Raw genomic sequence first — 21,100 nt, 5'->3', positions numbered from 1 at the left:
CCCACCCCACAGCTCACCCCACCCCACAGCTCACCCCACCCCACAGCTCACCCCATCCCCACAGCTCACCCCATCCCCACAGCTCACCCCATCCCACAGCTCACCCCATCCCCACAGCTCACCCCATCCCCACAGCTCACCCCACCCCACAGCTCACCCCACCCCACAGCTCACCCCATCCCCACAGCTCACCCCACGCCACAGCTCACCCCACCCCACAGCTCACCCCATCCCCACAGCTCACCCACCCCACAGCTCACCCCACCCCACAGCTCACCCCACCCCACAGCTCACCCCATCCCCACAGCTCACCCCATCCCCACAGCTCACCCCATCCCCACTGCTCACCCCATCCCCACAGCTCACCCCATCCCCACAGCTCACCCCATCCCCACTGCTCACCCCATCCCCACAGCTCACCCCATCCCCACAGCTCACCCCATCCCCACAGCTCACCCCATCCCCACAGCTCACCCCACCCCACAGCTCACCCCATCCCCACAGCTCACCCCATCCCCACAGCTCACCCCATCCCCACAGCTCACCCCACCCCACAGCTCACCCCACCCCACAGCTCACCCCATCCCCACAGCTCACCCCACCCCACAGCTCACCCCATCCCCACAGCTCACCCCATCCCCACAGCTCACCCCATCCCCACAGCGTCAAGGACAACGCCTTGTTATCAAACACTCATCTGCCCGTCACCTGAGCGTTCTCAGGGGGGGCGGGGGGGGGGGGGGTGGGGGGATGTCAGGGACAGCCACAGGCAGTGGCTCCGGCAGGTGTGGCCGGAATAGAGGTCACTTCCAGGTCGCTGATGCCGAGTCGCTGGGGAGGCGTGGACACCTCGCTGCCTGGGGTGTCCCTCACCTGCCCTTTTGCCTTCCTTCTAGACGGTGTCCTACACCCAGTTCCTGTGGCCCACGAACGCCTTGGGAGCCCGGAGGGGCACCATCGACTCCACCTCCTCCTTCTCCCACGTCCGCACCCTGAGCCACCGCAGCCTCTCCATAGGGCGGGCCAGCAGCACCCAGGGGAGCCTCGACACAGGTGCGGGGGGCTGGGGCAGGAGGCGTCTTGGGGTACAGCGTGGGTGGGTCTCCGTGTGCAGACTGGAGGGCCGGGGTCCCTGAGTGTGAGCTCGTGCCGCAGGCGACGTGATTGGGCAAGAGGACTTCAGGCCACGCAGCCTCAAGCGGCCCCAGGGTGGCCTCTCCAGTGAGATGCCTCCGCCCCAGCCCCTGAGCGCCCCCGGGGAAACCCCACGGCCTCGTGCGGAGGGGGCTGGGCGGGATCTGGCTTCACCACCTCCTGCACCTCAGAGTCGCCTCCCTGTCACCTGCGCCTTGCCTGCACTTCGCACGCTCAGGTTGGGCTTTTCTTCAAATAGCTGGGCCGGAGGCCCAGGATCTGCATGAGAACGTGCCTGTGGGTCTCCGCGCGAGCAGACGGGCTGCGGAAGGAGGCTGGGTGCTCCTGCTCGGCCTCAGCGGCCCTGTGGGGTCGCCGGGAGCTCTTGGGGAGCAGTGTCACTGCTCGGAGACCCCAGGCGATCGGAGGGCTCAGGTGCTGAGTCGGAAACACTGTCCGTGCTCCCGCCACGCTGGGCCTCGGCGCATGGGCCCGCTTTATCTGTGTTTCTGTGGACACAGTGGTTTGCCCAGGAGGGTTCACCCCAAAATGTGCTTCTCGCGGGGCTCGGCTGCCAATGAGCTGCAGGGTTCGGAACGAGCCTCTCGGCGCCACGTGCTCTGACCCGAGAGTCCCTGCGTTGTCCGTGCTCCGGGGGTTCTGTGCTCTCGGGGTCTGGGAGGTTCAGACGTCGCTTTCTAAAGTGGGAAAGATCGTCGTCACGTTGAGAACCTGGTGTCCCTGTCGGAGAGGACACGCCTCCTTGGCTGCAGAGACCGTGACTGCACGGCAGGCGGTGCCCTGACCAGCCCTCAGCCCCTCCGCACGGGCGCTCACCTCTGCGCTGCCCGAGGCCGGGCCCTAACCGTCCCTCTGCCTGTGGCCCTTAGGCAGCGACCTGGGAGACTTTGTGGACTACGACCCGAACCTCCTGGACGACCCCCAGTGGCCTTGTGGGAAGCACAAACGGGTCCTCATCTTCCCTTCGTACATGGTGAGTAGCGTGGAGGCGGCAGGCAGGCCTTCCCTCGGCTGCGCTGCCTGGAACCTGCTCAGCCTGGACCCTCCAGGTGCCTTGCTGACGGGGAGACCGGAGCGTGGCCGGTCCAGGGTTCTGCTGGTCACTGGCCTGCACGCATCACGTTAGCTACCGGCTCACTCGCCACAGCGTGGCATCTGTAGACCCACTAGGAGAGGGTGGGCCCGCCGGCCACACTGAGGTCAAGCGGCTCGGTGGAGTCCTCGCGAGGGTGGGTCTGCAGTGCCCGCTGAGCAGACACGTGGCCGGGCTCAGAGCGACCGAGCTCTCTCCCGGAAGGTGGAAGCAGGACCGTGTGGGTGTTACACGCCGGCCTTCCTCGCTGCTGCTGCTCGGGCTTTTCCTGTTTTCCTCTGTGAGTGTGGTTTCGGCTCCTGGCTGACCACCTCCCACCGCTCTGCTCCGGGCAGCCATGCCCCGAGATCAGAGGGCCTGGCAGGGCCCAGGTACTTCCTTGGGGAGACGCGCCAACTCGGAGGCAGGCCGAGCCCGGGACGCCGTGGGGGAGAGGCACGAGGGCTTTCGGGAAACCCGCTGCCCCTGGGCTGCACACAGGAATCGGTGGAGAGCGCAACCGGAACGCCCCGTCGCCTCCCTGCCGGCCGGAGGGCACAGCTGAGCACAGTGAGCCCGGCCCTTCTCCTGGGACAGGCCTCGAGCCGTGTCTCGGAAGCCGTAGTGGCCCAGTCTACGTGTGAAAGGGCGCCTGGCACCCACTCAGCGCTGAGCGGCCCCCGTGCAGGGCCCCGCCCTCCGCCTCTCCTCACGGAACATTTGGCAACGAGCCGACGTCAGAGAAACCGGGGCCTGGCCCGCTACTCCGCGTGTCTCCTCCTGTAACTGGGCGGGTAGCCAGAGACATTCCAGTGTGCCACAGAGTCGGGATGAATTACCAAAGGCATTTAGTGTACTTACTCATTTTTAAAATATACTTTTATTGACTACAGAGAAGGAGAGAGGGAGAGAAGCATCAGTGATGCTAGAGAATCATTGACTGGCTGCCTCCTGCACGCCCCACACCCCAGCCTGCAACCCAGGCATGTTCCCTGACCGGAAATCGAACCGTGACCTCCTGGTAGGACGATGCTCAACCTCTGAGCCACGCAGGCTGGGCCAAAGGCATTTAGTTTAAAACTGCCCCGACTCCTTGTTCAGGGAGACCGAGCCCTCTCCCGGGAAAGTGGAAGCAGGACGGTGTGGGTGTTACACACCGGCCTTCCTCGTGTAACACCCACGAGGCCTCCTTATTCCCCAGCTGCTCACACAGAAAGCGAACCAGACCTGTGGGTACTTCTTTTCCACTCTGACCTGTCAATTGCTTCTTTAAAAACAACCACCGGAGCTCATAGGTCTGAGCCAGCGCATAGTAGGGAGCTCATAGGTCTGAGCCAGCGCACAGTAGGGAGCTCATAGGTCTGAGCCAGCACACAGTAGGGAGCTCATCGGTCTGAGCCAGCGCACAGTAGGGAGCTCATCGGTCTGAGCCAGCACACAGTAGGGAGCTCATCGGTCTGAGCCAGCGCATAGTAAGCGCTTAGTAAACAGCCAGACGCATTGCCCTGATGTCCAGGGAGAGCAGAGGTCATGACTGTAGGAGGAAGCGGCCTGTATGTCCCTGCTTTACTCATCAGTCACTTCATTTGTTAAGTGACTGGGCAGGAAGCTGCTCCAGAGCCACTGGCTGTCACGGTGACAGACAGGAAGTGGGCGTGGGGCCGGAGCTCCTGGCGCAGAGCCTGGCTCCCTTTGCCGCTGAACCCCACAGCCCTCGGCGCCCCGCGGCCGCACCGCTGACTTGGGGAGGAGCAAAGGACTCTCTGGGTCAGCAGTTTAACGAGCTCTAGGCCCCCCGAGAATCAGCGGCACCGTTCTCATGGACATGGAGGTTCAGTGGGAGCTCGTCCACAGACGCGTCACGTCTGGGATGACACGGCCCCTCCTGCCACAGGCCTGGGGTCCGGCTGCTGCCCAGTTGGGGGTTTTTCTCTTTAAATCATTTCTCAGGAGCTTCACGGGCTGGGCTGCCGTCCCCGTGGCACTGTGCACACAGGTGGTTCTCCCTCCGTGCACAGTGGCTGGGTGACTTGCCCGGTCCGCACACGTGTCCCACTGCGTGTTTCATGTTCCCAAGCTGCTCATTTTTCATTCACCGCATCGAACCTGCGTGCTTCCGTCGTGGTTCACCTTCCAGAGAAAGAAACGCTCCTTTGCTGTAGATACGCGCACTTGGGTAACACGCAAGGCGCCCACGTTTCGGCACGCTCGTCTCAGTCACGGATGTGCGTGTCACGTGAGCCTCACTTTTGCGCCCAGGGGATCCCTCGCCAGAAGTGGGCCCGGAGCACGGGCCTCCTCACGTGTATCTCACATGGAGTGTGCAGGAGTGTGTGGGGGGAGGTTGCTTGCTCACTTTGTGTGTTGGGCAACAGGCATAGGATTTGCCCACTCGGCCCCTATTGACGGGCCTCCTGTGTGCCAGGCCAGGTGCTTCCTGCTCAGAGGAGGTTAAACCCACCACAGTCGCCATGCTCCTTGACCTCATGGTGAATGGAGAAGTCGTGAGGAAAGTGGTAGATGTCAGGGAGGGTCGGAGGTTGGAGGTCACAGGTGAGAGGCTCCCCGAAGAAGGAGACTGAGAATGGGTGCTGGCAAGGGGGCCATGCCAGGCCTCGCAGGGAGCCCACGTGGGAGACCCTGCGGTATGAGAGAAGCTGACTTGGTGTAAAATCAGTATTTTCAACGGTAGCGTCAGCCCGGCCGGCGTGGCTCAGTGGTTGAGCGTCGACCTATGAACCAGAAGATCATGGCTTGATTCCCGGCCAAGGCACATGCCTGGTTTCAGGCTTGATCCCCAGTGGGGGGCGTGCAGGAGGCCCATGATTCTCCCTCATCATTGATGTTTCTGTCTCCCTCTCCCTTCCTCTCTGAAATCAATGAAAAGAAAAACAGTAAGAGTCGCTGTCCTACTCTTTACACGCGCACGCACACGCACACGCACACGACGTCGAGCCTGCAGGATGGCGCTCCTGACACCGGCCCTCCCCCGGGTGCGGAGCCTCACGTGTGACAGGCTCTGAGGACCGAGGAGACGAGGACGCGGTTGCTCGGCCCAGGTTGTCGAGACCCCTCTGAGGTCTGGGTTCTCAGCCCTGGGGCAGGTGGGCGCTGCCCAGACAGGCCTGGCTGGTGCACGCCCGCTGCGGGGTGACCTCATGTCGGGAGGGCGCCCCCACTCTGCCCCCTCAGGGCCCGGCGGGGGCCTGGGCGTGGAGCGGGGGGAGGGTGGCCTGCTGGTCGCAGAGGTCTGCGCGGCACCCCCTCCCTCAGGGTCGCCAGGGCTCGGGCTGCTGCTCATGCCTGTCCCCTTGGCCCCAGGGCAGCTGAGTGAGCGCCCCCCGCCCCCGGGGGGGCCTCGAGCCTGGAGACCTGGGCTGTGTCCGGTGTTGGGGGTGTCCTGGCCTGTGGGATTCCAGGTCTGAGCTGTTCCTGTGGCCTCTGCAGAGAGAAGCAGCCCTGACCTTTGACCCCCGACCTGCTGCACCATTTATTTTCTCGTCATGTGACGCACGACCAGATGCGCCCGTTCTGAGTGCCGGGTCCGTGGCTGCTGCAGCCTCTGACCAAGACACAGGACGTTCTGTCTCCTCGGGAGATGCCCTCCTGCCCGACCTCCGCCTTCACCCCGCACAGGCCCCGCGGTTCCGAGTCCTGGCCCATGGACCGGTTCTGCGTACACTCACACGTCACATGAATGGGATCACGTACTGTGCACTCTTTTATTTTCTCGTCCGTCTTCCACTCGGTATCTGTGAGGTTCTCTTAGGCTCCGCGCCTCAGTAAGCTTTTTACAAATTGCTGAGTAGGGTTTCTTGGTATGACTTCACCAGAGTTCATTCCCCGTCGTCCTGTGAGGGGCATCTGGGCTGTTTCCAGTTTAGGGATGTGATGAGGCTCCTATGTGTGCCTTTCTCAGGACGTGTGTTTATTTCTCAGGCCAACACCGAGGCGCAGGCTTCCTGCGTCACAGGGCAGGGGACGTTAGAGCCAGGATGTAGCCGGGTCATCTGTTCACGCACGTTTGTTCCAGGTTCACAGGCCACTGGTCCTCAGGGTCGGGACACGGCGTAAAGCGGGAGGCTCCGGAGGCGGACGATCGGAGGCTCAGAAGGCCTGTGGTTTACGTGGGTTCAGTGGCTCCCTGTACCGTTGGCTTCGCCGTCACGTTCCCATCGTGGTTTTCACTCTGATCCGTGCAGGTCTCTCCCGTTAGCCCCCGGAGAGGTCAGAGGTCATGACGCACACAGACATTCCGGGGGCCGGTGTGGAGGCCGGATGGGCGCAGCCCCTGTGGTTCCGGCCGAGTTCCCAGAAGGAGACCAGGGACACGGGAGGTGTGAGCCCCCGGCCGCCGGCAGGTTCTCGCCGGCTTCACTGAGGACGGTGTTTCTGGGGCCGGGCCGGCGCTTCCTGCTCCCGTGCCGCCTGCCTGTCAGGGAAGTTGCGCGAGGGAGGCTGTTTGTTGTCAGAGCAGCTGAGGCCACAGCGCCCCCCCCCTCGGGGCCCCCCCCCGCCCCCATGAGCGTGGAGAGCGATTAGGAAGAGAAAGTGAGCGGAAGAGCTGACTGAGGGAACGCCAACAGGATTAACTGATCTGCATGGGTTTCTGGACCCCTTTCCTTTCTCAGGAAAGATAAACCCTCCAACTGTTTCGACACAGAACCCTTGTGATACCTCTCCAGGTCAGCGCTGGGCCCGAGCCCCCGACCAAGTGCCCGTGCTCGATCACTTACTATGACAACCTACGTGTCCACAGACCCCTCCTCCCGCCGTCTCCCGAGGGTGGTGGGAATGTGGCTCAGGGTGTAATTTTGGGCACAGTGTGCGATGCTGAGCGTGGCAAAGGCAGACAAGTCCTTCCCGTGGGCTCTGCACGCTGCCTTGTCTGTGAAAGCTCTCGGGGACGCACGCCTGCGCCTGCCTGCACGCGGCTCACGGAGGAGCTGGAGCAGCTGGAGCCGCGGCCTCCCTTGCAGTCCCTTCCGGGCCCTGAGGGTCGAGGTGCACGGAGCTTCCTCAGTCCAGCAGACCCTGGTGAAGGAGTCTCGCCAACACCGTGGATGCCCCACCTCCCGGGCCGTGAAGGGGACTCCCCGCTCCTGGGAGAACCTGCTCCAGCGCAGGGTGAGCAGAGGCCTGTGGGGCAGCGGCTTCGGTGCGGGCGTTAAACACAAAGCGCCGACCATGTCGGTTTCTTCTGCTCTCTTTCGGGATCGGAGGCTGTAACAGCCTTATTGGACACAGAGGCCCGGTGCGCAAATTCCTGCACCAGTGGGGTCCCTCGGCCTGGCCTGTGGGATCGGGCCGAAACCGGCTCTCCAACCGAAACCGGCTCTCCGACATCCCCCAAGGAGTCCCGGATTGCGAGAGGGTGCAGGCCAAGCCAAGGGACCCCACTGGTGCACAATGGGGGCCAGGGAGAGATGCAGAGGTTGGCCAGCCAGGGAGGGTCTGTGTCCGGCCCGTCTGGCTCAGTCACCAGCAGCAAGCTAACCTGCTGGTCGGAGCATCTGCCCCCTGGTGGTCAGTGCACATCATAGCGACTGGTTGATCGGTCAACTGTCTGCTCCCTGGTGGTCAGTGCACGTCATAGCGAGTGATTGAGCCGCCTTAGCATATCAGTAGCATATTATGCTTTGGTTGGTTGAATGGCTGACTGGTTGACTGGACAGTTAGCATATTAGGCTTTTATTGTATAGGATAATTCACACATCACACAGTTCACCTCTTCAACGCTTACAGTGCAGCGGGTTTTAGCTTATTCACAAAGGCGTGGAGTTGAGGACGTTTTTTCTCCCCACAAGAAGCCCCGCCGTCCCCACCCGATGGACTCAGGCAGCACTCACCTCCTCCTGTCTGTAGACCTGGCCGTTCTGGGCATTTCATAAAAATGGAGTCGTACGCCATGGGGCCGTTTGCACCTGGTCACGGCATAACGTTCACCCATGTCAGAGCAGCGTCGGTATCGGGGTGGCTTTTTAAATTCTCTTCCTTGTAAAAATAGTACAAAGTGAAATGTTAGCTTTTCACTTTACCCGTCACGTGGCAGCAGCTGCTCCTGGTCTGTGATTGGTCTCAGACTTTTGATAATGCAGCCACGTGGCCTCCACACTCAGCTCACCGGCTCGTGTCTGAGCCCACCGTGCATTTGAAAGTGAGTCCGCGTCCTGTCGGGTGAGCGTGAACTCGGGCCACATGCACTCGGGGGTCCCCCGGGCGGAGAGGATGTTCTGGGAGCTTCTACGACGCCCGGTGAACATGTGACAAACCTCTGAAGCTGTGGGCCTGCTCTGGCAGCATCTCTTAAATCTACGCAGCCGTGTGAACACCAGAAGCGGAGGCCGTTTTCCCGCGTTTCTCTCCTCCACTTTATTTCAGCAAAGGAACCAGAAGAACGGCTCCCCTGAGGAGGGGGAGGGAGAGGAGGCCCAGGATTCTGTGTTTGGAGCCGACGGGTAGAAATAGCAGCAGATGCGCCGGCCGCCCGCCATCCCCATCGCGCCCTGTGGCGTACTGTCCTCTCGGGGAAGAATTACTGCACAGAGCACCCGGGTGCCCAGCTGTTGGTGGTGAGAGAGGTTTAGTTGGTCGTCGCCGTCTGCTTAGTTCGCTGAGCGAGCGGGAGCATCTGTTTTCCCGGCTGAGCTCGGCGATGGTGCCGACAGGTGCGATAGGCGCAGGTGAGCCTGGCTGGGCATTGCTCACCCTCTCCCTCCTCCCTCAGGAGCGAGGGACCGAGGACCTGGGCTTCCGGAGGGGGCCTGCCTGCCCCAGCTCCCGGGGCTCCTGGGCGGGAACCAGCCTCCCTGGGCATGTCCTGTCGGGGCCCCTCCGGCCCAGAGGGGAGCAGTAGGGAGTGCACAGCCAGCTCACCCCGTTCGGGCTGCCCACGCGGATTCGGGGCGATGTGGAGGGCAGGGGGTGGGGGAGGAAGAGGAGAGACCAAGGGGCTCCGAGGTGGAGCACCTTTTACGTTGTTTCTGTTCCCGTGGCGGCCTGTCGGCTGGGAGCCCCACTGTCTCCAGTGCTGTCGCACCTCCCGCCCCCCACACACCCGCTGCCCCCTCCTCTCCGCTCTGCCCCGGCCCCTCCCGCTGCAGCCCACCAGCCCGAGGCCTTCGCTTTGGGCATCGAGACGTTGCTGTGGGGGGGACGGGCCCTGGTTCAGCTCCGTGGAGGCCTCCCTGCTCTCCTGACGACTCAGTCCCGGGTTTGTTTTTCAGCAAAGGCTGCTCCGGTCTCCGCAGTAGGTGGGGGACAGCGTGGTCTTCCTCGCTCTCCCTGGGACCCCCACGCCGGCCCCTCCTTTCCTGACTGCCCCAGCGGGGCGGCGGGCGGGCTCCTCTCGGACCTTCTGCAGTTGGTGGCCTCCTCTCAGCACGGTGCACTCGCCGTTCCCTGCCGCCAGGCAGCTGCGAGGAAATCAGTTTATGGGACCCCCCCCCCCGCCCCCCGCAACCACAGAACGGCTCCCTCTGCAAACACGCAGGTAGCCTGGAGCCACCACCATCCCCATGTCACGCAGCCGGCCCAGGGGTCGGCCGCTGCGGCTGCACAACGCCCTCATGACCAGGAAGGGGCCGCACAGCCTGTGTGTTAGCACCTGACTCGTCTGTGTAATGATCTGCACCAATAAAAGGGTAACGTGCTAGTTAGACCGGTGACTGGACATCTTCCTGACATCCGACTTCCTTCCAGACCGTTGGGGCGACCAGGCCGGCAGGCAGGCGAGCAGTTAGGAGCCAGTGGTCCCAGATTGCGAGAGGGATGTCCAACTGCCTCCAGTCAGACATCCCCCGAGGGGTCCCTTACTGGAGAGGATGCAGGCCAGGCTGAGGGCCCCCCCCCCCCCCCGCCCCACACGAATTTCGTGCACCGGGCCTCTAGTGGTAACTAGAACCACGGGGGCTGGGCGTGTCGCTATGAACTGTAGTTAGACTGAGAGGAGAGTCAGGAAGAGCCTTGATCTCGCTTTCCATTCTCTCTCAGGCCGGGAGGAGGGTGGCAGGGGCCATGGTGACCCGTGGCCGGCTCTCAGGATGGTGGGGAGTTGGTCTTCCCTCTGAGGGTGGCATAGGCCGTCCCAGGCACATGAGCCACACAGAGGAGTCGTGGCTGCTGGACCCCAGAAAGCGTGCCTTAGGGAGATGGGGCTGAGGATGGCAGGGCTGTCACCCCCGGCCCCCGGCACCCGGGCTCAGGAGGACCTGACTTCCCTGGAACTCCCTGGGCAGCGTCGCCTGCAGAGCGGGCCCACCTCAGACCGGCTCTGGGCCGGAGCCGAGCGGTGCTGCCCTCCCCTGCGCTGCTCTCCATGAGGCTCCCGTGGCCTCTCGGCGGCTCTGTTCTGTGTGTCGTCACGGTAAGCCCCTGGAGCCGCCGCCAGGCGTTCTCACCTGTGCAGAGGAGAAGCGGTGAGGCTCGGGCACGTTAGCCACTTTCTCAGAGCGACAGTGGGCTGGCGGGGAGCCCTGACCCCACGCAGACCCACTCCTGCTGCTGTTCCATCGGATTAAGGACAGAAAAGCAGGGGCAGGGGCGAGACGGGGGGCCTGGGGCCACACTGGCCCTGCCCGCGCTGCTGAGTCTTACGAAGGAAGGAGATGCTGACACGTGCCACGGCGTGTGCTGACACATGCCACGACGTGTGCTGACACGTGCCGCGGCGTGGATGGGCCCTGAGGATGCTGTGCTCACTGAGGGACAGACACCACATGTCCCACTCGTCTGAGGCCTCGGGGTCGTCAGCGTGGCCGCGACAGGAGGTGGATGGTGGCCAGGAGGAGCCGAGGGAGGAAGGGGGGTTCATGGGGACGCGTCTCCGTTTCGTATGTTTTCCCACAATCGGAAAAGTACTCACGTGTGTTGAGTGCGCGCTGAATGCCAAGCACGACAGACGTCTCCCGTGGTTCTCGAAGTGGCCCTCCGGGGAGGCACGTGCCGCCTCACTTTCCGGAGGTGCAGCCTGAGGTTCCATCACATGTCGTCTCCGGTGGTGGCCGGGGTGGGGTGACGCCGTGCGCGTCCACGTGTGCGAGTGGGGCTCCCTCCCTGTCGGCGCTGAGCCTGGAGGTCAGAGGCCATGTGCTGCGCGTCCCCCGGTCCTGCTGAGAGCCGGGGTGGTCTCCCTCTGTCTCCGGAGGCGGGGCCTCCTCAGGCCGGAGCTCCCCTGGCTCCCCGTGGCATGGGGCGTGGGAGTCACCGTGAGCACCCACTGCAGTGACGGCGGGGCCTCGGGCAGGCGTGACCTGGCGGCCTTCCTTGCAGACCACAGTGATCGCCTACGTGAAGCCCTCAGACCTCAAGAAGGACATGAACGAGACCTTCAGGGAGAGGTTCCCTCACATCAAGCTGACGCTCAGCAAAATAAGGAGGTACGTGGCCATCCGCTCACACTCCCTCAGCCCCTCCCGGCGCCCCTCACACTTGTGCTCTGGACGGCGGATCAAGCGAAATGTGGGCAGTTCAGCAAAGAGGCTCCTGAGCCCTGGCGGTTGCTCAGTGGTTAGAGCGTCCCCGGGGGCGGGGGGGGGGGCGGTCACAGGTTTGCTTTTCAGTCAAGGGCACGGACCTGGCTGCAGGTTGGATCGCGGCCTTGGTGGGGGCGTGTGTGGGTGGCAACCAGTCAGTGTGTCTCTCACACCAGTGTTTCTCTCTCCCTCTCTTCCACGCTCTAAAAATCAATGGGAGAACGTCCTTGGGGGAGAACTAACAAAAAGGCCCATGAGGGGCTAGCTGCTGGGAGGCCCCCTGTGAGCGCCAGGGAAGAGGGCGGAGGGCAGAGGGCGGGTCTTGTGGCAGGAGCTGGCAAGGACCAGGGGAGGCGCCTGTTAGGGAGGAATCATTCCCGCTGTCATGTCTGCAGCCCACCGTTCAGTCCGATTTATGTTACGGGAAACGGCGAAGGAGACACGGGTCCCTGCGTGCTCAGAGGCAGGCAGAGCCGGAGCAAGGAACTGGGCTCCTGGGTCTGGAAGGGCTCCCTGCCCACAGCCACTCCCGGGAGGGACGGCCGCGCCCGGTCTTGCAGCAAAGCAGCCGAAGCAAAACCGACGTTTCCTCGTGGCCGTGGGTCGATTTGGGGGCGCGTGTCTGCTGCCCAAGCAGTCTCTGGCTGCGCCGGAGGGAGACCGGCGTGTGGTGCCTGTGTACCCGGAGAGTGTGTGTGCACACGCGTGCATGTGTGTGCATGTGTATGCGTGTGTGTGTGTGTGCGCGTGGTAATGGGGCTGGACTGCGTGTAACAACGCCGTGTGGCAGTAATTGCCAGCATGTATGTCCGTGTGGATTTCAGTGCTGCTCTGGTGCTGGCGTGTTCGGTTTGACCAGAGGTGAGCAGAGCTCGGGCTTCTCTCTGCCCTCTCGCTGGCAGCCGCCCTGAGCTCGCAGCGCGCTCTGAGCCTGACCTTCTGACGTCAGTAACAAGCGTGACGGTCACTCCACAGCGCGGACTCCGGACGCCCGCCTCACGTCTGGCTCCGTCTCTGGTGGGACCTAGTCCCTCCGTGGGGTCCCTCTTCCATCTGGGCAGCTCTCCGAGTGTCCAGGGACCCCGCCCGCCCTGGGGTCCCGGGTGCGCCCGTGCCGCGGGGTCTAGACCACGGCCGCCACCCTCTCGGACCTCACGGACCACCGGTTGGCGACGGCTGGTCTAGGCGTCTCGCTCACGTTTCATGCCGTCCCCTTGGGAACGGGAAGGGAAGCGCTTTCGGGGCGAAGTCTTGTCCTCGGGGCCTGGTGCTCAGGCTCCAGCAGGCCCCTCCCCGCCCCTCCAGCCTGAAGCGCGAGATGCGGAAGCTGGCGCAGGAGGACTGTGGCCTCGAGGAGCCCACGGTGGCCACGGCCTTCGTCTACTTCGAGAAGCTCGCCCTCAAGGGGAAGCTGAACAAGCAGAACCGGAAGCTCTGCGCGGGGGCCTGCGTGCTGCTGGCGGCCAAGATCAGCAGCGACCTCCGGAAGCACGAGGTCAAGCACCTGATCGATGTGAGTGGCCGTGGCCGTGGCCGTGGCCGGCTGCCCCACCCATGTTACTCTCTCAGCCACGGTAATGCTGCGGGGTCTCGTGGGCGGTCACCTCAGGGCATCCGTCACACACGGGTCACTGACCTCGGCCTCCTATGGCCTCGGTGGCCTCTTCTTCGGGGGAGGGCGCGGGTTTCTCCTCTCTTAAAGGAGACCCCCCTTGGCATAAGGAAACGCTCGCCTCCTTAGGGGGTCCACGAAGGCCTGCTTCACACGCTGAGTTCACGGAGAACGTGGGGGGAGCCAGCAGGGAGGGGCCAGCTGCCACAGCCAGTGCCCACACGCCCCAGCCAGGACCCACACGCCACAGCCAGTGCCCACACGCCACAGCCAGTGCCCACACGCCACGGCCAGTGCCCACACGCCACGGCCAGTGCCCACACGCCACGGCCAGTGCCCACACGCCACGGCCAGTGCCCACACGCCACGGCCAGGACCCACACGCCACGGCCAGGACCCACACGCCACAGCCAGTGCCCACACGCCACGGCCAGTGCCCACACGCCACGGCCAGTGCCCACACGCCACGGCCAGTGCCCACACGCCACGGCCAGGACCCACACGCCACAGCCAGTGCCCACACGCCACAGCCAGTGCCCACACGCCACGGCCAGTGCCCACACGCCACGGCCAGTGCCCACACGCCACGGCCAGTGCCCACACGCCACGGCCAGGACCCACACGCCACGGCCAGTGCCCACACGCCACGGCCAGTGCCCACACGCCACGGCCAGTGCCCACACGCCCCGGCACTAGTCCCGTGCGAGGCCTCCCTCTGCTCCCGAGCTCTGACGCCCTCACGCCCTCCACGGCCGTGCCCACCACCCGTCTCTCTGTAGCCTCCCTGGCGGTGGGGAGAGGCGCCACGTGGAGAAAGCCTGGGACTCGGTCTGTCACGCTCACGTGCTTTCGTTTTCTCTCTTCCTGTTGCAGAAGCTGGAGGAGAAGTTCCGGCTGAACAGACGCGAGCTGATCGCCTTCGAGTTCCCCGTGTTGGTGGCCTTGGAGTTCGCCCTTCACCTGCCGGAGCACGAGGTCATGCCCCACTACAGACGCCTGGTCCAGAGCTCCTAGCACGGCCGGCCGGCGCTTCCTGGTGCCACACGCTTCCTGGTGCGGGTGGAGGGGGCTGGCGCTTCCTGGTGCCGGAGGAGGGGGCCGGCGCTTCCTGGTTCCCCTCGGAGCTCCCAACACAGGCCCAGAGGCTGATGCTTCCCGGCACCAGAGGCCGCGCTGCTGCTGGAGACTCATTCCCAAGCAGAGCTCAGCACACAGGACTCTCTTCCCAACACGCGTGTACAGAGGCTGTGCCGGGGACCTTTTCGGGAGTCTGGTCTGCTGGCCGAGAGCCCCTGGGAGCCGTGACTGCCCACCGGGGGAGGGGAGGCCTGGGCGGAAGACACGGTGGCCCTCCCGGCTCTCCACCAGCAAGAGTTCTTACCCCCCCACCCCAGTCCTCCTCCTCCCGGGCACACACAGACCTGCGGCTGGTCCAGCACTCTCCAGACCCACGCCAAGTCTGAGCGTCACGCTAGAGCCGAGCAGGGAAGACGGCGTGGACACGTTGGAGGGAAGCTGTGCAGAGGCCCTCACGGTGTCAGAAGAGGGGCCAGTGTCTCTACCAGTTGTTGGGGGGCACTGTCCCCGGGGGCGTGTGCCCGCGTGCGTGTCAGTGTGTCTGAGAGATGCTGCCTCAGCCCTGAGCCCCAGCCAGCCCTGCCCCTCGGCACAGACCTCGCCCGGGGACTCCTCGCCCGGGGACTGCTCGCCCGGGGCCATGAGCCCAGCTGGCCTTCACGGTGGGTTCTGGTTCTGGAGAACCTCTGAGTAGCCATCGCTCTCGGTACCAGATTGTCTGACACCTGTGCCCCAGACAGTGACCTGGCTTCTTCACTTCACCCCCCACGGACAAAAGCCAGTGCTCGTGTGGGGGGTCCCGCGGGGAGGGTGCAGGCGGCTCTGCACCTTCCTGCATCCTACCTTTCTCACGTGTTTCACCCCGCCCTTGCCCATGGGGACGGCGGGGGCAGCGCTCCGTGGTGGGCTCGGTGCTCTATGTTAGAGTGCACGCTAGGCACTTTGTTGTGCTGTATGTACATACATCCCCGTGTTTTATAAAATCCAGAACAAGGGCAAGACGCACAGTTCGTATTTGAGGCTGTTAGCCAGCTGGGACCAGCCGCCTCGGGCTGAGGCTGTGCCCGTTGAGAGGGTCACCCCTGCGTGCGGGCGGTGCTGCGTGCAGGGACCTGTGCTGACGCCTGGGACCACCTGTACGTGACCAGCCTGCGTGTCACCACCTGTAGTCACCACGCCTTCGCCTAAAGCCCAAGAGAAGCGCCCACCGAGGTTCGCCCAGCGGGAAGGCCTGTGGCCATGTAAAGAGAATTAAAGTATTTTATTGTTTCTATATCCGTGTGTGTGTGTGTGTGTGTGTGTGTGGGTGTGTGTGTGTTTACACACGTGTCTCAGTGGTCACCCCCCGCCCTGCATCACTGATTCACCTGCCGCCGTTCCCACGGCAGACCTCACACGGGAAGCAGACGCTCTCCCGTCTCCCCGGGGCCCGGGCGAGGGGGGGTTGGAGCAGCCTTCCTAGCGGCCTGGACCGGGCTCGCTGGCCAGAGGTCAGAGGTTCCGGCGCCGCTGGGGAGAGTGAGCGGGAGGCTCCCGATTGGCTGTGCTGGGTGCTAAGCGTTTGCTGACACGTTTCCTTCGGTGGATTGCGTGTCAGAGGGATTCTGTGGAGGGTCTGGCTGGACCCGCTAAGATGTAGGGCCCAGCGCTCCACGGTCTCCATCCCGAGGCCCCACGTGCCCTGGGCCCTGCCTCCGGGTGTCTGCTCCCAGCTCCCAGGTGGCCCTGGCTCTCGCCCGGCCCCCCACCACCTCCGGGTCCTCCAGCCTCGGGCTGCACCTGGGACGTCCGCTGGGGGCCAGGCCTGGTCCAACGAGGGGGGAGAGCGGGTGCTCCTGGATGTGGGGCTTGCTTGGTTTCATCTTTTCCTTCTAGACGGACGTTGGTCCATTGGGTCAAGTCTCACACTGTTGTGGCCTGTGGGTTGTGAGAGCGGGCCTGTCGGGTTGAAGTTAGTTGGGGGAGGGGGGGAGGATGATAGCTGTGTGTCCAGAGGTGTGTCCATAGCCTGAGACCATCTGTGTGTCACCCGAGGGGAAAGACAGCCAGGAAGGGACTGGGGGGCTGGGGGGCTGGGGGAGGGGGCGCTGGCTGCCAGAGACGCTCCGGGGTGGGTGCATGTCAGACACGGCCTCAGCCCTGGGCTTGGAAGGGGTCAGGATGAGGCCACTCTGCACCCTCTAGGCCAGCAGCTCCCAACGGGGCACACGCCCCCAGGGGGGTGGTCTGGCTTTTAAGGGGGGCGATTTGAGAATGAGTTATTAACGCTGAACCTTTTGCATTTCTTACGGTTCTAGGGGCCTCATCTACAGCATATAAATACAGATTGCGACATATTTGTGCATTTTAGTTCTGTAATACGTTTTGAAATTTTATTTGCTATTTTCTCATATCACTTCATATTATTTTAACAATTTCTAGTGATGTCTTCCTCAGGACTTCCACTGTCCTTCCGTTCTCTTATTTTTCTCTTTCGTGGATGCCATGTTCTTTGGAAGCTTGTTTAGACCAAGTTCATGCCCTTTTCGGCTTCCTCCACGTGAATAGGAGCTCACTTTCTGAATAAGAATTCTGTCACGGGGGGGGGGGGGCGGGGTTCAGGATATAGAGATGCTGGGGGGTGGATGTGGCCGAAAGAAGGTTGGGAACCACTGGTCTAGCCCCTGAGGCCCTGCCCTGCTGCCTCCCAGCTCCCTGCAGCCCCCCAACCCCCACCCCCCACCCCATGCTCCGGGGCAGCCCTCGTCTCTCGGCCTGACTTGGTTTCCCCAGACTGTCCTGGGGTCCCAGGGCTCCTCGCTGCTTCATCAGGTGTGTGTGTGTGGGGGGACACGCCGCGCCCCCGGGAGGAGGCGGTGGGCCTGTCTGTGCCCCCAGCGCCCGGGCAGCCCGGGACTCGTGCAGCCACCGCCCCCCTTCCCTGTCACACCCGGAGCAGGACCCCCCCAAGGCCACGCGTGTTCCTGATGCGGGGGGGGGGGGGGGTGACAAACGATGACCCTGCATGGCTCCCTCCTCACCCGCAGGCCCTTCGGGGGGAACCCTAAGCTACACCACCCCTCCCCCACACCACAGACACTGCCTTGCTGATGTGGAAATGGGGTGTTGGGGTTCTGTCCCCCCATCCCCCCAACAGCCAATAAAACTTCTTACTGCCTGCTGCTGCTGAGTCCTTCCTCCGGGTCTGCCTACAGCCAGGCCGCCCTCCTCGCCCTGGCCTCCCTAACCCGTCAGGGCCTGCAGCCTTCGGGGCTCCCCCTCCCCCCCACAATCCGGCTGCAGAGGAGGCTGGGCTGGGGAACCAGGCAGGGCTGAGCCAGGCCGTTCTGTCACCTGGTGACGGTGTTGTCTGTCCAGCTACAGAAGTCTTTCAAGTAAAGGGGTTTGGGGGCCGGGGGGGCGGGGCGCCCCAGGGTCTCCCCTCGCCCAGAGGGTCCTGAGCTCCACCCCAAGGGCCCTGTGCCATTTGGTGAGGACAGCTGGCCAGGCCACAGCAGGGGGTCGGGAGAGTGCGGAGGGCAGGACAGGAGGACACAGACTGAATCGGGACTGAAGGCTCAGGAGGAGGCGTCCCGTGGGGCGGCTGCGGGCGGGGGGCAGGGTGTGCCTAGGGGGGGCCGCAGGGGTGGGAGGCAGACCGAATGAGGTAAAAAGCTGTAAGAGGAGGAAACGGCGGCTGATGAACATGGTAGCAGCTCCTCTGGCCGCCCAAGGAGCCCAGTGAGAATGCGGAGCGCTCCCTGCTCCGAGGTCCGTCCCCCGCCCCGTTAAGGACCATTCAGACACAAACAGACTTCCGGGCAAGTGCAGACGGGCTGGTGGAGCTGAGCCGGTGAGGGTGGCCTTTGCCCACGGACCGCTCACGAGAGCACAGGCGCTGACGGGATCCCTGGCGATGTGCTCTGCGGAAGGGTCACAGGCATGTGCCTGGGTCGTGGGTTCGATCCCCAGACCCAGTCGGGGTCCATGCGGGAGCAGCCAATCGAGGTGTTTCTCACATTAGTGTTTCTTTCTCCGCATCCCTCTCTTCCACTTTCTCTAAAAAAACTCAATGGAAAAAACACCTTCAGGTGAGGATTAGCAAAAAAGAAAAAGAATTGATGGGAAAGTCAGGAGGGTCACTGCCCCTTTAGGAAAAGGCAGTCTGGCCCCGAGCAGTCGCCCTCCCCTCACCCCACGTGGCCGCTCCCTCCTGGCCTCGGAGCCCCTTTATGGGCGACTCCTGAGCCAGAGCTGGGCTCCAGGGCGACCATAAAGGACGGAGCCCGGAGGGAGGCTGACCTTTGGCGGCTCCGTGGGGATCCCGGTGAGACCTGCAGGCTTTTACGGGCTCTCAGTCCGAGGTCACTGTTTCCTGAGGCTGCTGCCTGCGCTCATGAAACCAGTTTTGATTTTATTTGCAAAATACAAGCCAGACCCAAACAGGACGGCTGCTCTCCAGCTCCTGCCCTGTGCGCGGAGACGGCGGGACGGTGCTCGAGGAAGGAGAGCAGGCGGCCCGGAGCGGAGCGGAGGCCCGGGCTTGCACAGGGCCCTGCGGGGCCCGGGTAGGAGGAGGCGGTGACCCCGAGGTGCAGAGGGGAAGGTGTGACCCCGGCAGGCCGGCCGCAGGATGGTACCTGCTGCGAAGAGCGCGCCGGGCGTCCAGAGGACACGTGAGCTGCCGCTGACTCCTGAAGGCGCTCAGTCGGAGGACAATGTTGTTACCACCCCGGAACTCAGCTGAGTTGGCAAAACTATATAAACAAACCCCTGGTTCGCAGGGACTCTCTTGGAGCACAGACCTGGCATTGGGTCAGAACGGGGACGATAAACATGTTGCTCATTTGAATTCCCTGGGTCACGGGGGTGCAGCCAGACAGCCTGCCCGGCCGGGTGCCCCATGCGGGGCAGGAGGCAGGCTGTACACAGCCCTTGCAAGCCCGTGTGTGGCACGGCCCGGAGGAGGGGGCGCCTTTGGCTGTTCTGCTCAGGACAGCATGGTGCCAGGCAGCCGGGGAGAGCAATGCCCACTCCGGAGCCTTCTGAGGGCGGGGGAGAGGGCGTACTGGTCCCCTTGGGAGCCAGAGAGACGAGCCTCCCCCTCCCCAGGTCCACGGGGCGGCTGGCTGCTAGGGTCTTGGGGTGCAGCAGGGAACATGGGTCCCTCAGAGGACTGTGGCCAGGGATGGAGAGGGCGTGAGGGTCCCTCGGACGTCCCGAGGTCGAGCAGGAGAGTCAGGAGCTGCAGCAGGGACCCAGCTGCCCAGGCCGCTGCCGAGGAGAGGGTGGTAGAGGAGGGGAGGGGGCGAGGACCAGGGACCCAGCTCTAACCTCCCCACGGGTGGGGCCAGGCGGGGGGTCAGGGTCAGGCCTGGAGCCCCTCCCAGCTGGTCCCCGGTGCCTCACGTTCCTCTCCAGCCAGCGGACCAGGTCAGAGGGGCCGACCCAGCCCTCCAGCTGCTGCGCTTCGCACGGGAGCGGGCGGCACGCTGCGCCGAGGCACCTGTGTCCCCTCCGCCTTCCCGTCGCCTCGCTGCCCATGTCCACGGGAAGGGCCCCTGGTCCCTGCCCCCTCAGTGCAGCGGGGGCTGCACTGGCCTCTGAGCCGCTCGCAGGCAGGTTCCAGGCCCCACCCAGCAGCCTGGCACCAGCTGGGTGGACCCCACCCCGGGCTGCAGAGCGTGGGTGGGAGGCTGGGAGGGATGCGGTTCGCCCGAGGGTATTTCCCACTGATTTTCAGAGCGTGGGAGGAGGAGGAAAGATGAGAGAGACGTCGATGTGAGACACACATCAATGTGGTTGTCTCCTGCACGCACCCTGACCAGAGCGGGGAGCCTGCAGCCGAGGTCCGTGCCCTTGACCGGAATCGAACCCGTGACCCTTCAGTCCGCAGGCCGATGCTCAGCCACCATGGAGCCACACGGCCCGGCACGATGAGAGGCTCTTGGGTGCCATGTGTGTCAGGCAGACTTGGTCTCAGGAAAACGCAGTCTGTGCCGGAAGGACGTGGAGCCTCCCGCCGAGACGGGCACAGGATTTGCTGGGAAAAGCCGTCGTGGCGCCATTGCCGGGCGTCCCACCGTGCGCGGAGGCCAGGCACCTCTCTGTCGGCTTCAAAGGGCCCATCTTCACCCCGGAGCTGGCAGGAGAGGTTCAGGCCCGAGTCTAGCACGAGGCCACGTGGGCATGGCCCGTTCCTGTGGAGCCCCGGACAGGGGTCTGTGGCGTGGACAGCACACGGCCTGGTCAGCGGGAGGGACGGGGGAGGGGGAGGCCGTGGGGGCCGTGGGGGCGGGGGGATGAAATGTGCTGAAGGCGGATGGTGGTGACGGCTGCAGAACGCTGTGACTGCACTGAGAACCGCGGACGGTCTGCTCGTCCTGGGTGCACGTCCAGGCACGTGGGTTACAGCTCAATAAAGCGGGTGGTTTGTGTGTAATTTCAATCCCTGGGTCTTCTCGCAGGCCCGGGCCTCCCTGGGAGCAGGATGTGCGTTGCTTTAGGTCTGCGACCGTGTGAACGCCCAGCGCCTCCCGCTGGGCAGTCGGCCTGCAGCTCACCGACCTGAGGACCGGCCACTCGGCTCCCGCTGATGGCCGCTCTGCTGGAGACAACGCCGAAGCCGTGGACAGGCAGTGAGTGGGTGCCGGAGGCAGGATGGTGACCAGTGAAGGCGTGATTGACACCCCTGGCCCGAGTGGGGGACAGCCTGGGACAGACCCTGGGGCC

At 64.0% G+C, this 21,100-nt stretch overlaps 1 protein-coding gene across 2 annotated transcripts in view; it reads left to right on the top strand.

The window, feature by feature from the left end:
* Positions 1 to 15,654, top strand: part of CABLES1 (Cdk5 and Abl enzyme substrate 1) — a 78,798-nt gene extending 63,144 nt beyond the window's left edge. Inside the window, exons 6-10 of one of the 2 annotated variants that reach the window (XM_079783965.1) lie at positions 897 to 1,053; positions 2,025 to 2,128; positions 11,498 to 11,604; positions 13,006 to 13,213; positions 14,186 to 15,654. In XM_079783965.1, coding sequence (XP_079640091.1) covers positions 897 to 1,053; positions 2,025 to 2,128; positions 11,498 to 11,604; positions 13,006 to 13,213; positions 14,186 to 14,326 — 717 coding nt within the window. In that variant the 3' untranslated portion in view covers positions 14,327 to 15,654. Of the gene's footprint in view, positions 1 to 896; positions 1,054 to 2,024; positions 2,129 to 11,497; positions 11,605 to 13,005; positions 13,726 to 14,185 lie in introns of those variants that run through there. The other variant, XM_079783964.1, reaches the window with a different exon arrangement.
* The last annotated feature ends 5,446 nt before the right edge of the window (positions 15,655 to 21,100 follow it).

The sequence above is a fragment of the Cnephaeus nilssonii genome, assembly GCF_951640355.1.
Source record: "Cnephaeus nilssonii genome assembly, chromosome: 11".
Lineage (NCBI taxonomy): Eukaryota > Metazoa > Chordata > Mammalia > Chiroptera > Vespertilionidae > Cnephaeus > Cnephaeus nilssonii.
Note: the sequence above shows the minus strand (reverse complement) of the source record. Positions and strands in the feature narration are given on the sequence as shown.